Source organism: Haemaphysalis longicornis, unplaced genomic scaffold (genome assembly GCF_048455015.1).
Source record: "Haemaphysalis longicornis isolate Haplotype H1 unplaced genomic scaffold, Haemaphysalis longicornis Haplotype H1 scaffold_6, whole genome shotgun sequence".
Lineage (NCBI taxonomy): Eukaryota > Metazoa > Arthropoda > Arachnida > Ixodida > Ixodidae > Haemaphysalis > Haemaphysalis longicornis.
Window position 1 is genome coordinate 138,530,931 of NW_027526407.1, and position 14,485 is coordinate 138,545,415.

At 44.6% G+C, this 14,485-nt stretch overlaps 2 protein-coding genes across 2 annotated transcripts in view; one reads left to right on the plus strand and one right to left on the minus strand.

The window, feature by feature from the left end:
* The window catches only part of LOC144141155 (PIH1 domain-containing protein 1-like), a 77,859-nt gene extending 67,386 nt beyond the window's left edge, over positions 1-10,473 (minus strand). Inside the window, exons 1-3 of the mRNA XM_077672701.1 lie at positions 10,266-10,473; positions 8,270-8,428; positions 5,359-5,476 (exon numbers count right to left, since the gene is read on the minus strand). Coding sequence (XP_077528827.1) covers positions 5,359-5,476; positions 8,270-8,428; positions 10,266-10,334 — 346 coding nt within the window. The 5' untranslated portion in view covers positions 10,335-10,473. The remainder of the gene's footprint in view (positions 1-5,358; positions 5,477-8,269; positions 8,429-10,265) is intronic.
* A 167-nt stretch (positions 10,474-10,640) lies between these two features.
* The window catches only part of LOC144141154 (aldehyde dehydrogenase family 16 member A1-like), a 70,243-nt gene continuing 66,398 nt past the window's right edge, over positions 10,641-14,485 (plus strand). Inside the window, exon 1 of the mRNA XM_077672700.1 lies at positions 10,641-10,763. Within this exon, the coding sequence (XP_077528826.1) occupies positions 10,656-10,763 (108 nt within the window). The 5' untranslated portion in view covers positions 10,641-10,655. The remainder of the gene's footprint in view (positions 10,764-14,485) is intronic.

A 14,485-nucleotide genomic window follows, 5' to 3' on the forward strand; every position in this document is an offset into this window, starting at 1 on the left:
GTCTCTTTTTTTTGTATGCAGCAGAGGCTATCTTAGTTGATAAGGACAGCATTCCATCCTGTCGTCACTAGGTTAAGATGTTCTTTTTTGATCGCCAGCGCTCTTGATCTAATTCGATGGTTCCAAAAAGATTAACGTGGAGAGACAAATGCTCGCAGGGAAGATGCTGCGGCATTCACTTTCACCAACAATCGTCTCCACAAATTGCTCTTTGATGGCTGTGTTTTCTTGAAGTTTATTCTGGAGCACAAGTTCGCTCCTAAGATGTCCATTTTTCATTCCTACAAGAACATCGCTTCCACCTTCAGTGCGTGACAATATTTCCTAGCACACACACAAAAAAAGAACACCAGAGCTAAATGTGGACAGAAGAGGCACTTGACGCCAGCTAAATATTACAAAACAAAAAAAATTTATTACTTCAAAAAGAGTTGCGCATATTAATGTGAAGATGGCAGATGCATGTGTTTTTGAAATGCGGTGATTTTACTGTTGTATGTTTTGTATCACCTTCCTGTATCAGGGAACAAACTAGAGTTCACAAAAACACATCTCCAAATTTTCCTGACAATGGCTCAAATATTAAACAAATTTTGCCAAGCACCAATGAGGTCCTTCAAAGGTCCACTAAAGGCTGAATGAAATTTTGTTTTAACTGAAAGGTCATACATTTCCCAGCTCTCTCGGCTCTTGTTTGACGAGCAATGATGCATTATTTCCTGAGAAATCCGCAAAGAAAGGCGGCGTTTCTCTGTCCCGCTTCCGTCACCTTTCACTTTTATTATTTGTCACCAATAAAACCAAAAATGCTTTTCACCGCTCCAGCGGCCAGTGTGCCTGCCTGCACCGGACACCCAGACCCCATCATGCTCGTCACCAGCGAAGCAGCGACAAGCGCCGTTTCGAAAATCGTGCAAGCGCCGCTGGCTGCCAGGATAGGTGTCGCTCAAGAGGGACCCTTCATATCACCATGTCTGGCGATCATGTCCACCTCCTATTCTCTTCTCTCACAGAGCGTGCCAAGCTGGCGTGAAATACACACTCGCTTCCCGCACCCGTCTCAAGTACTAGACCTCGTGGCTGAGGCTCAAAACTGGCCCAAACATAACAAGAGTAGAGCTACGCGCGCATGATTTGCAGATTATTTATCAACAGCGGCTCGCAGCGAACAGAAAAGCACAAGTTCAGATCAGTTGGATAACCCCCTTCAGTATGTACCCTAACCTTTCAGAGGCGATAACGTTCGAATTCGGTGCACACTTTACAAATAGCAATACCCACGCCTGGAGAACAAATTAGAAGCTCCGGCGAGTCGCTTAACCACCTGCAGTGCGTCTTGTTCCTTTTGACGCTTCCTGCTTGGGATATAACTTGCAGAAAGGCCGGGCATTCCCCGTGGTAGTTTATTGAATTCGCTAATTGCACACCAATGCTCTTTAAAAACGGAACTGAAAGCATGATGGCTGACCATGAAACGTGAGGGAAGCAGCCCGTCTTGCAGTGTGTAAGAGCTGCAGTCTGTGTTTTTAATAAAATCCGCTCATGGAAAGTTTTGATTTTCATTTATTTCTTGCTCTCAACTACTTCAGAACTGTTTATTTCGGGAAAAAAATCTACGAATGCTTCTTCAGTGAGCTCTTGCTGTTCACATTTGTGACGTCACAAACCGTAGTACCCAAAAGCGTACGGGGCGTCGTCGCCTGTTTTCACGTTTCTGGTGTTTTCTGCCTTAATAAGCAACTGCTAGTTTCGATAATGGTGTAGAGTCAAACCCGGTTACATATATCAAACTCACAAAAAAAAAAAAAAAAACAGCTATCAGTTTGATACAGGAGATAATTCGATATAAGCAAGTTGAGGAATTTAAATGTCATAAAAGCAGATGCCATCTTTAAAAATATTTTATAGATGAAGCTGCCTTACTTTCACACGAAATAGTCCAGTATCTCCTGCTTGAACAACATTCCCTGCCTGAGACAGTATGCACTTCTCCACATTGTGTGAAGAGTAAAGCAGCTGAGGCCACTACCTTTCACATTCGCAAAGCAGCACCGGACTAGTGCAAGTGCACCAATCACTTCGGGAGTTGTGAGCAAAGCACTGCGTTGCTTTCCTCGTTGCACCTGCTTTCACTTGCGCTTGGTACGATGTTGGCAATGTAGTCTTACAAACTCTCCCATGGTTGTGACACCATCATCCACAAACTTGCCGAGCGATACGGCAACAACGTCTGGGATTTTCGACAGCTCGTTCCACACTTTGGCAACACCTGCGATGGCTTTCTTGCACTTCTCAGCATTTTCGAAGTCAACACTGGCACCTCACAAGCAGCAGATTTGAAACAGTTTTGGGCGGTTTCTTCAGTAACGTCCTCCCAGAACTTATTTCGAGAAGGTTAATCAAAGTTTGCTGAGGGTGCTCTTGGGAATCTTGTGCGCCGCAGGAACGTCCTACCTCTCCCCACGTTCGACTCGATTTACGATTGCCAGCTTCACGGCGAAAGGCAAAGTCGGCTGCTTCACATTAGCTAGAGCCGTCAAATAAGCATTTGTAGCGCTAGCCACCAAAGATACACTTCGGGGGAAAAGCCCACAAAGCGCTAATGGCACAAGCACAACGAACGACAAAAAAAAAAGAAAGCATGGTGGATGGGCCAGGATCACTTTTTTGCATGGGGGGTGCAACAGCTTGCCTTAGACGGCACAAGGCAACACCACCTAGACTTGCGGGGCATCACGATAGGGAGGAAGGGACAGAGCCGCCCACTGCCCATGAGCAGCCGGGCTAAACCACTTTTAGGGATGTGCCGGCAGAATTTCTTCTCTGCCTTGAGGAAAAGCCAACTTGGGGGTGCCCTCCTGTAGCATTCACTGCTCGATATATCGGGTGTTGCCGGTATTTTTTGTTCAATACAGGCATAATCTTTGCTTTAGATTCTCACTGCAAATATGCCATGACCAGAAATAGTTCGATTTACAGGATGATTTGATGTAACTGGGTTCGATATATAGTCGGGTTGAACTGCATTTAGGTTCTCGGCACCGTAATCTACCAATACAGGCCACCTGGTTTCAACCCTTTAGTGTCCCTTCGCCCGAACGATACATCACGGACCAGTGTGCGGTGTGCGGGGCCGCGAGGGCGACCATGACCCACATGATGTGGGAGTGCAATGACGCGGAAGCGGGAACGAATATACTACCGCCCCATCTCGCGCGTGCGGTGCGCGAGACGGACAAGGACGCACAGAAAGCCGCCGCGCAGTTTGCGCTGGCGGCGATCACACGCCAGCAGTCGCGGCCGGCACCCCCCTCCTAGCGAGGGAGTGAGAGCCACCGTGACCTTTTAGCCGGCGAGTAAAGATGTTGTTTCCCCCCCCCCCCTTCAACAGAAGCCAGGCTGCGATTATGAGTGAAATTTTTTAATTCTCCCCAACAAGTCTGCTACAATGTAAGACAGCCGATCGTTATTGAAACCTGCAGTCCAGACTCTGAACAGCTAGAAACGTAAACAAAAAAAATGACAAGTTTAGTGAAGTGAACTGCAATGCTGCAACCGTAAGTGACTAGGTATTGTTCAGTGCCCATTGTATTATTTTGAATGCAGGTCAGTTATAAACTCGAGACAATGGTAAAAACAACATACAACATGCATCCCCAAGTCAGGTGAGTCTTTTTTTTTTTTTTTAGACTTTAAGGCAGAAGATGTGTCGGGCCTTTCTGCAATTTTCAATGCATAAAAGGTGAGCCAGAAAGGAGATGTGAGGCATGACGCAAGAATAGGAAAAAGATTCCTCCTGACGGTGGAAAAAAAATGTGCAAACTTTACAGTAAGATTCCTTCACCACGTGTGCATGCCAAACAAGCTAACAAATGAATAAGCAAAAATGATGCACCCCTCCGGCTAACAACAACGATGATGGTTGAACACGAAGCTCCCTCGTGAAGGAATCTTTAGTTGGCCAATCCCACACTGCAAGCATGTTCTCTTCTGGAGGTACACACCACTTTTCTACAATGCCCACCGCAACTTTTGGGCCTAGTGTTGGGGTTTGGGGTGCATGGTGACAATCGGTACAAGCTGCTTGGCGTTCAGAGAGCACTTTTTTGAGTAGGTGCCAGTTTGAGGTGTTAAACTCCCAGATGTGACACTCGGCCTGACGTCCTAAAGCTCAAAATGGGAAGTTAGGCGTAACATCTTGCAGCTAACAGCCTTACGGTACGCAGAGCAACGCCATTCTTCTCGGGATGGATTCTTGGGTTGTTTGCCTGGTTGTCTGTCTTTGTTGTGCGTCTGGGCTGTCATCTGAGTTTTCCAAACTGCTTTGACCATATCGAAATGGAGCAATAAAGTAGATGCTGGCTTTATAACATGAGAGAGCCAGGTACTATTCCGACTACGGAAAGCGTTTTTTCTTTCATCAGGAAAAGGGCTTTCCTGCGAGGCGTATTGGCGTACAACATACAACGGCATCAATGAGGCCAGTAAAGCTTCACCTTAAAAAAACTCGGCAATCAACCTGCCAAGTGGATGGAGCATGCCAGTTTGGAAAGACAAGATATGTGGATGTGGACCCTCTGACTGTTTCGTGTTGCCTTTTCTTGCTAAACTCATTGATGTTTGTGTTTTACCCTGACTTGGAATCACAAACAACTCCTGTTTATGAGTGACTTTCGTAAGGAAGATAGATGTTTATGCTAACAAGACCAGACCTCCGCGGTATATTTTATAGCAGTAACAACCAGATTGCACAAGCAAGGATACAATGACAGGGAGAAACAAAAAAAAAAAAAGGAAGAAAAAAAATTAAATCCGTTCCACTCAATGTGCAAATTGTCGGAAGTGCGGAGCAGTGATTCGCCTTAATGGGCTGTAGCTCACTGTTGCCACCCCATGCAGTTCAAATTTCCCGCCTTCGCAGTGCTCGTGCGCCCCCTGCCTGAAACTGCGCCAGTGGGAGTCCTGTTCTTTCTGTGCTTGCTTTTCCTCCCGCACGTGCCGGCGTTGCACTGCCACTTTTTTCACTTACTATTGTAACAACCAGCCCAACGAGCGCTCCTAACTAAATGAACGCGGGCGCTACCAGTTAATTAGGCATATTTTGCCTCAAATGTACCTGCACTTTTCTTTGCACTAAACAACGGGAAGATATATGACAAGAGCAAACGGTGCATGAGTTTCGAATGCTAATGACTATATAAACCGGTTGGCCTTTGAAGCCTCTGTGGGACGCTGCGACGACAGCCGCTGGGACGGAACGCCGTGTGGCTCTACTTGGGTCCAGCGAGCGAGCTACGACGACAAGGCGAGCCCCTAAAGTGCTCTGCACTCAAAAGGCATGCGTGCAATGATTCGTACCCTTGTCCACCTCGTCGTGTGGGAGGCCCAAGCTGAGGGGAACCCGGTACGACGTGGGGTCCTCGGACTCCAGAATGTGGATCAGCTCAGCATCGTCGATATCCCGCGGCTCGGGAAGCTGCAACAACGAAGGCACGAGGGAACAGATTAGTTTGATTAAAGTTATGATATTGCAGCTTGCAATGGCAGCAGAGGAATTTGTCTTTATTCATGTACAGCAACTGCCCAGACCATACACAGAGTGCGATATTCCGTTCTCAGACAGGTACAACCCCGGCCCTTCTGGTGCGATACAGAACGGTAATTAAATGTGCTGAAACGCCTCACCCCACCTCTAAGCCGACCTAGATGACACCAAGCCACTTTCATTTATGCAAAGAATGTGCAGAATTGAGCCACGAGAACATTTTACAATAAAAAAATGATGAATCTTAAAAAAAAAAAAATGAAGACAGCTCACACTAACGAGCAAGACTTGAAGGTAGAGAAGCTGCACACAACCTTCCCAACCATCACGAAGGTTAAAGTCCACGATTGCAACCAATTTGCTTCTTCTTCACTGCCACAGTGACCTCTATTCCTTACTCAACCACTCTTGCTATCAGTGTAAGCTTCCTTCGTTTTTTTTTTGGAAGTGGTAATCATTGGACATCAACTTGAAGGAGGCGTACGCTATGACGTGTCTTTCTCATTCTAAGCAAGTGTTACCACAATTACGACGAATGGTGGATTTTTTTTTGCCAATCTTTGCCAATCTCCCCATGCTTGACTCGACAAGCGTGCGCAGGGGACGCTGGGCGGTTGTCGTGGGGCACGCATGCACAAGCACTGGACATTTTCTTGGTTTTGTTAACTGCTGGGCAGTTGCCACAAGGTCCGCGCTCACTCCGCAATTTCTTGGTATTTTTAACTGCAGACACGAAAAATTACAATTTGCTAAACAGGTTCACAGTTAAAATATTGTCACTGCTGAAGTTTGACCTTGCAGCATTCATTAAGAAAGCCACAATTCTACCCCTAGGAGGCCAGTGGAGCTTTGTTAGCAATTGCATAAAAGAATAGCAGGAGCATTTTAAGCAAAGTATGTAGTAGAGGCGCTGGGTGCGCGCATAGAATGCCGGGTTCGTACCCACAAAGGCACGGCCTTTGTGTCAGAACTGTTCAAAAGGCAAACTGTAAGCTGAGAACACTGGAAGCAGCTATTCAGTGCAACTTGATGGCAAGCGCTCCCCTACCCCGAACCCTTTACTTGGCATGCACTCCATTCCCACTTTTGTTTTGTCTCCACAGAGTGATGATAATGATGATGAACGTCGAAGACAACGAGCTTGTACAGTACGCTATCACCATCATTAGCTAGTAGAAGAGAAGGGGGATAAAAGGTGTTCTGAGCACTGCCACGGCCCTAAGTGGAGTTCCTCAACAAAAGAGACGAGAACCAACCCCAGGAAATGAGAAGAGAGACAATAAAATGATAGAAAATCAACCAAAGAAATTGCAAGAGACACTGCCCACAAGAGAGGGATTTCCTAACCAAGGGCGTCTTTCCAGGCTGATGCATGCACTGATGTAAGGGATTTATTTTCGCCAACAAGACTAGTGTAAAACATGAACAGGTGTCCACTTTCTTAAGAAATGCCTGAAAATAAATGGGTTCTTCAACTGCCCTTTATGCGTTAAATCTTTAAAGAAAACTAGTTGCTAACCCCCCCTTGCTGAATACCCTGGAAGCTATTGCGTTGTGGGTTTTCTTTCCACTACTGACCACCCACCGGCATTATGTGCTACTCAGCACCATGGACATAATCTCTGGCCCAACCAATGCCATCATGCTGAATGAGCTTTGCATTCTATTTTTGAAAGTTCCTTGGTTGTGAACATTGCAAGCACCATCGCTCCATTCTTTGAAACTCCACGAACCACAAGTACTCCGATGTGTATGACCTCACTAACACCTAAAAGAACTTTCTATAAGGCAGGCCACCAGTCTCCAAAGCTACTAGTACAACCAACTAGGACACATCATTGAATGAGTTGCACAAAAAATAAAATGACAGAAAGATACAGCACAGTACAGGCCAAAGAATACTCATGCAAAGTTGTTTATGCAGATCTTAGGCCACTGGATATCCAACTCAAGACACTTCCGACATTGCTGTGGCCGGTAGCGATCGCCTTCTTGTTGTGGCAAATAGTACCACAAAGAGCAGCACTCTCTGACAATAAAAAGAAAAATTTTGCAAGAAATTAGTTTTTTTTCGGGGCAAGATTCACAAAGCAAGTCATAATTCATACCCTTTACGCAAAATCGGACAGTTTGCCCGTATGGTTCAACCTGAATTTTTATCCAACTCAACTTCTAAAATGTGTAATTCTGGAATACTTATGCCTGTCAAAACAACACCGAATAAAGTACAAGTAAAAACTTAATAAGTTCACCAGATAGTAAATGCCTACAACGTGCTGGCCATGTTCCCAGTTCTTTTGGCCAATCCACAGATGTTTTTTAACAACAACAACAAGACTGCTTTTGAAAGTGTCGTTTCCCTAGGACTAACCTCCCTACTAATCTGTTGCTGTCAGTTATGAAAGCACACCGGCAAGTTCAGGCAGCTAGTCTCTTAATGAATTGCTAGTCCCTTCAACCTACAAGTGGACAAACAAAAACGTGATATTAACCACGAAATTAGTAAAAATATCAATATTTTGAAGGCTTATATCGCACGATAAATTGAAAACGTATACAAAACCAGTTTGACATCATAAACGCACTCTGGCGTAATATCGTTAATTCATGAGAGATCTTTAATCAATGTAGGATTCAAGACTGTTTCCCTACTGTCAGTTGCAGTTGTTTAATAAACCTTGAACTGTGGTACTAATCACCCGCTCCTTGACTCTCCCTTTTCACCTCTGGTGTGTGGCAGACGTTGACAAACAGCTTGGCACCCGAAGAGGTGTCCCTGAGCTTGACGCAGAAGCCCGGCGTCGGCTTGATGGACTTGGTCTTGCGCTCGGGCTTGGACTCATCCGACAGGGACTGCACCAGGCTCCTGAACTCTTCGTTTGCCTGCAGAAAAACAATTATACGAGCCGTCATTGATTAGAGAACAACAGAGCGAGTGCCTGAGTCACAGTGCAAAAGCCTCAGTTCTTGCAAAACAGACTCATTCCGCAAGCACTTCAGAGTTGACTACATAAGAAGCCCCTTTCAAGGCTATTAGAGCCCTTTCAGGCATAGCTCTCCATTTGGTAAGTGGTCCTAAAATGACACTGAAGTGAGCTGTAAAGCATGGCCTTACTCGATTAACAAAGGCTGAAATGTACAAGCGACACTCTCCAAGTTTTTCCAGCCGATGAAGGTAGACCTCCAATATATCATCCTCCATGCCAACTTGCAATGCTGCCTAGGAAGACATTGTGGCAAGTGTGACCCACACAACATGTGCATCTACGAACATGAACTCAATATAAACCATATGTGTGGAAAAAGAACTTTTGAGGGAATGAATTGAAATAAATGTTTTAATTGTCAACTGTAACAAACGGAGGGTAGTTCACAGTGCGAGAAATCATCAACGGGAAAAAAGTTGAGACGAGGATCTTCTTCCACCTGTTGGGCTGAGGTCACTAACATAAGAATCATGAAACGAAGGCAGCCACTTCTTGCCATTACCAGGCATGCCGGATAACTGTGCCATATTTTTCGCTCTCTAAGGGTGATGTAAATGTTACACCATGCCTTTCAGAGCAGTTTCTTTTGGTACACCCAGATTGCTTTATATTTATATTTGTGACCTCATCATGCCGTAGCATGACGAGGTAACAAATACTGCCTGTCTAGCCATGATATTTACCGGAGATAAATTAGTATTTAGATTGCCAACTAGCAAAGCACCTGTAAATATTCAGGCTATGTTCAGAACATCTTAAATGGTCAGTGGACACCTAGATGGCAAAGCTAGTAGCGTCGTTGAAAACGTCCAGTTCATTGGTGTGTTGGCAAAGTTTAACAGAACCTTGAGAAAGAGATGCCAGAGTCAGAGGCACCTGCACTACCTTCATCCAGCTCCAATTTTCCCCCTTTAAGAGTGATAATAAAAGTCATGGGACAATTATCACTTTTTCACTTCATGTTTGACCGCTTCCAACTGGTCACCGCTCCAGTAGAGCCAAAAAAAAAAAAAAAATAACCTTCATGCGTGGAGTCCCTCTGAGAGAAACGAGCAACAACTCTACCGGTGAAAGCGGCTTCTGTCGGGAGGAAATTGTTAACACTATGTGAGTGCGTGAGTTCATTTGACTCCATAAGAGTTGGTATGTATCGGTAACTCTAGATATACATTTGTCTTCCCACACACCGGCAATGTATGCAAGAAGCTGCTCCACCAAATGTCCTCGCAGAGAACCACAAAATAAGAAACCCTACGAAAAATCGTGCAAGTAATAACTCCTCTTTTTGTACAGCACTGAAAGGCAGTATTTCAATACTTGCACTTGTATTCACCCATAGTTTCATTACCGCTGTGTTAAACGAACAAGACAAATGTATTCCACTCTCTGAATTTGAGACGTTTACCATAGCATGTTTCGATACATGTAACCCGAAATGTTTTTTTTGGGACCTCTGCAGAGCCCTGTAGCGAATACGTTCCAAAAAAGCTAATGGAGAGCAAGGTACAAGGATATCGCCCGTCGCACGCTTGTGTGTGTATGCGAGGAGCTCAGCTCGTAGACGAGCAACCAATCCTCCTGGGCCATCGGCGTCACGCGCTTGAGAAGCAAACAAAATTGACTGTTGGCGACATATTTGACTTCGGTGAGAACAGGGCCCAAGTTGTCACAACGGGCAGACTACGCGCTACGACGGATTTTGTTCAGCGAACTCCACTACGAGAGTTTCTCACCTGGAGAAACAGGGACTCGAAAGGCGTATCGCTGTCATCGGGTACATCCAAGAAGTTTTCACGGCTCATTTTCGTGCTGTACCCGCAAGCATTACAACCAGTGTCGTTGTCTGGAAGTTATTCCGCGCACACGTAGTACCACTGAGCGGTTGTCAGCACTCCGGAAAATTCGCCGCAACTGCTTTCATGGGCGCCGCCATGAAATGCCGTCTGCGGTCGTACACTTGTTGCATTAAAACAACATTTTTTATAAAAAAAACTAAATTATTAATTATTTTTCTGCTTAAAATATTAAGTTAATTTTATTAATTTTACTCAAACACAACGTTATTTTACTTTTTAGTTTATTTAAAGCAAGGGGCGCAGAATCGCCGGGAGCAAAATTTAAAAATGGCCGCCACGTTCAAGCCGGCTGTCTACCCAAAAGTACACACCGTAAAAGAAGTTTTCGAGCGCCCTTGCTACGGGGATGTCATGGACACTTACACGAACTGCTCGGTGAGAAAGCATGACGCGTGTCGTTGAACTGTGATTGAATACCTGGCGATGTCACTAAGCTGCAAACACGGTGTCCCTGAGCTGAGGCCGTGTACTGTCTTATCTCTGCTGCCTCGTTGATAATCCGCCGAGAAAGTTCTCTGCTCGCGATTTTGTCTTAGCTGGAGCTGGTCTTAATGTGGACTCTTTTAAAAGATTTTATTTGAAGGTTTGCGTAAAATGCGCGACTTTCTTGAGTTCACGTACTTCGAGCGAAGTTGATCATCTGAGCATTATAGGTCTGTTACTAAGCTTTAAACAGTAAAGTTTTGTGTGGTGAAACTTGGCGTGAGGTCTACGGTTAATCTGACATTTTGTATTCACTGAAGTTTTTGTTCAATCAACATGCGTTGTGGGAGTGTTTTGTATGTCCATTTTGTGTGATTCTGTTTTTTTTTTCGGCTGCTTTGCGTTTACGATCCTCTGCATTATTTCTCCCGTTTAATTTTATACTCTCGCTGCATTATTGGACCATGACGAAGGCGTTAAGATATAAATGCCGCCCTAATGTTGAAAAAGCGCGCGAAAGCGATTTTGTTTTAATTTGGTAGAAAATGAAGGTCACCTGTTCTTCGGGCATGTTGCGACCCCTTCCCCGCCGTGCCTCGCGATTTCGACGCTTCGATGCGGCGAAAGAATAAAAGCTTGGCAGGGGATGCGCCTAGTTTGCATGTCGCCTTCTGATCAGTAGCGAGAGACTTCTGGCTAAAAATATCCCCCCCCTCTCCCCTCATTAAATTCGTGGTCTTGAGAAAAGACCAAGTGTTCAGGTCCCTTTGGATGGTGTTTATTGACACATAGCCGAAGTAAAAAAGAAGAGGTTTGTGCATTCAGTGAGCCTAACGTGGTAGAAAGCTTCTTGGCCAATCATCCGCATGGTTGTGTGCCCTGGTCTGACAGCCAGCCAACCAGCCGCTGCTTTTTCCAACACCGGAAACAGTTATAGCAAACTCTCACCGAGCGGCTCCAAGAAAGTTCAATTTCTGTGGTTGCTGAAATTGTATAGCGTTTTACTAGAGATTTCTTCACTGCTGGTACTTGGTTCAGATTGGTTTTGGGTGCGCCACAGCTTCATTTGGGCGATGAGGCACTTTGTAGTGAAGGTTTTACAATAGCTGCTGCGTGAACAGATACAAGGACACAGAAAAACGACGTAACGAACGCTGCTTTCAAACTGGATTTATCGTGGGTAAACTCTAACCTTTTATTCGCACTCGTCATTTTAACAACAGTAAAAGACAAACAGACCTAAGCATAGACAAAGACTCGTATATCCAGCCTCCTATCAGGCCTTTTGTTCCTCGTAGTAACACATTCAAATTTTCCCATTTTCCACTAACCATAGAAACATGGAATAATTTACCTAGTGAAGTTGTTGAAGCGCGTTCTGTGGACATGTTTGTTGCTAAAGTTTAAATATTGTATAACTCTCAATATTAATGGAAGTGTGTTAACCTGTGAAATATAAACATACATCGCCATTATTAGCCCTTGTGTGCTAACACCTTTGAAGAGATTTGTTAAAGTGTCGTATCTTTTGCACTGCACCACTCCTGTATGAGCCTTTAATTAGGCTTACAGTATGAATAAATAAATAAATAAAAAAGACCCCTCGTAGCACACCAGGACATCAACGTGCGTTTAGGCACTTGGCACAATCTATGCAGATACCAAGTTATGTCATACCCGATTCACAGCACATGCTAGAAAGGAAATCTATCTCTTTTTAAGACAACGTGATTGATGCCCTGCTCACACATTTACTACCGTTCACCATTTAATACCACTCGGCACATTTACATGCTGTGCACCGTGTATGACATAACTTCATGTCTGTGTAGATTGTGTTCAGTGCCTAAACGCACGTTGATGTGGGGTTGTGCTATCAGGGGTTTTAAGTCTTTTTTTTTTTTTTTTGCAGCTGTTGACATGAAGAGAGCTAACAAAAGGTGCAAGTTTACTTTTACTCACAGTAAATTCAGTGTGAAGGCAGGGCTCGTCCCGTTGTTTTTCTGTGCCCTTGTTTCTGTCTGCGCTGCAGCTATATTAAAATGAACTACCAGCTCTTCCAACAGTACACCTTGTAGTGGAGGGCTGAATATTAATGTGAACAACCCGAGAAAATTTGCCGCGCAGCGAAGTGCCATTCACGCGGGCATTTTCACTGCTGCTGGGGAAAAAAATGGCAGTCGAAAACGCCATCCTCAAGCGCCACAAAATCCGCAGCCACTGCACAACACCATAGGTTGTCTGCTGGTAGCGAAAACGCAAAGAAATGCTTGACTCTAAAAGATGTGGTGTTGTATGCAGTGAAACAGAGCAAGACATGGCTTGGGAGAAGGTCAGAAAAGTTGTATAGATCATATTCTTTGTAAACACCCGCCACAATGTTGAACCCACGCCAGTGGCTTTGTGATGAAGGCACTGATTGTGCGAATCAATTAGCACAGAGTCATGGGTTGCACTTTACAGCCCAGCTGCAACTTTGCTGCTTGAAGCTACAATTCAACATGATCCAAACTACTAATATTGTAATGCTCTTGTATTCCACCTGCCTAAAAGTGCAGGAACCGTTCCTACAAATGGGGCCCCACATTTTATGCAGAAGTGCTGTGCATGTCGACCCTTGTACAATTAAGCAGTCCAGAGTTCGCACAGGTCCTTGAAAACCTTGAAAACCCTTGAATTTGAAAGTGTAAATTTCAAGGCCTGGAAATTCCTGGAATTTTTAAAGGGTCCTTGAAAACCCTTGATTTTTCTGGATAGAACCAATGGCCCTATCTTTTCACAAGAATTTAAAGTGTTTGTCATGAATTTTAGGTGTTAAAAATGTAAAGAAACACTGTAATAATCAAGTTTCAGTGTATTGCGAGTTGTGGATTCTCATTATTACGAGGCAACATTGGGAGCAGCAGTCCTCAGTAGAATTCATGTCACGGTACAATCCCGTGAAAGCCGGCTTCTGTTCTCTATCTTGTATGTTCCATCTAGTCTGTGGACGGCCTTGTGTTGCATGTTTGCTGTGCCTCATACGCTCCATCTGCGTTTGCTTTTACGCTCCATCTGCGTTTGCTAATCAAACAGCCTCAGCAAAACACCAAGAAAAAAAAAACCTCTAAATACAAACTATGAAATAAAAAATAGAGCTGGGGGAGCATTCATGAACCCATAGCGCCTATCTAAATGGGCATTAATGTTATTAGGTATTGGGCAATAACAAAATTTTGCATTGTGTTGAAAAAGTTATAAATAATCCCAGATAAAACATAAGATGGGGGCCTTGAAAATGTGTTTTCTGGTCCTTGAAAACCCTTGAATTTTTGCTTTTGAAGCCCGTACGAACCCTGGCAGTCGTGCCGTTCAGTTGAGTATTCTTCTGCCTGGGTGGTAATTCCATGCAGAAGTCATTCAGCCCCTGTTTGAGCAACAAATACACACCTTGTGTTGACCCAAAAACACTTCTGTACAGCTGTGCTCGTGGAAATCGCTTTGGGGACTCGGATGAGAGTAGGACAGTGTGAGAACCGAGTTGTGGATTGGCTTTTCTCGAGAAAGCATGCTGGAATGCATTGGTGTGGTAGCGTCTCATGAAATCACCTGATCTATTCGTTACCATCCAGTCACTCTGTTTTTTCCACTGAGATGTGCAAACGCTTTCAGGAACAGGAAGTCATTGGACAATG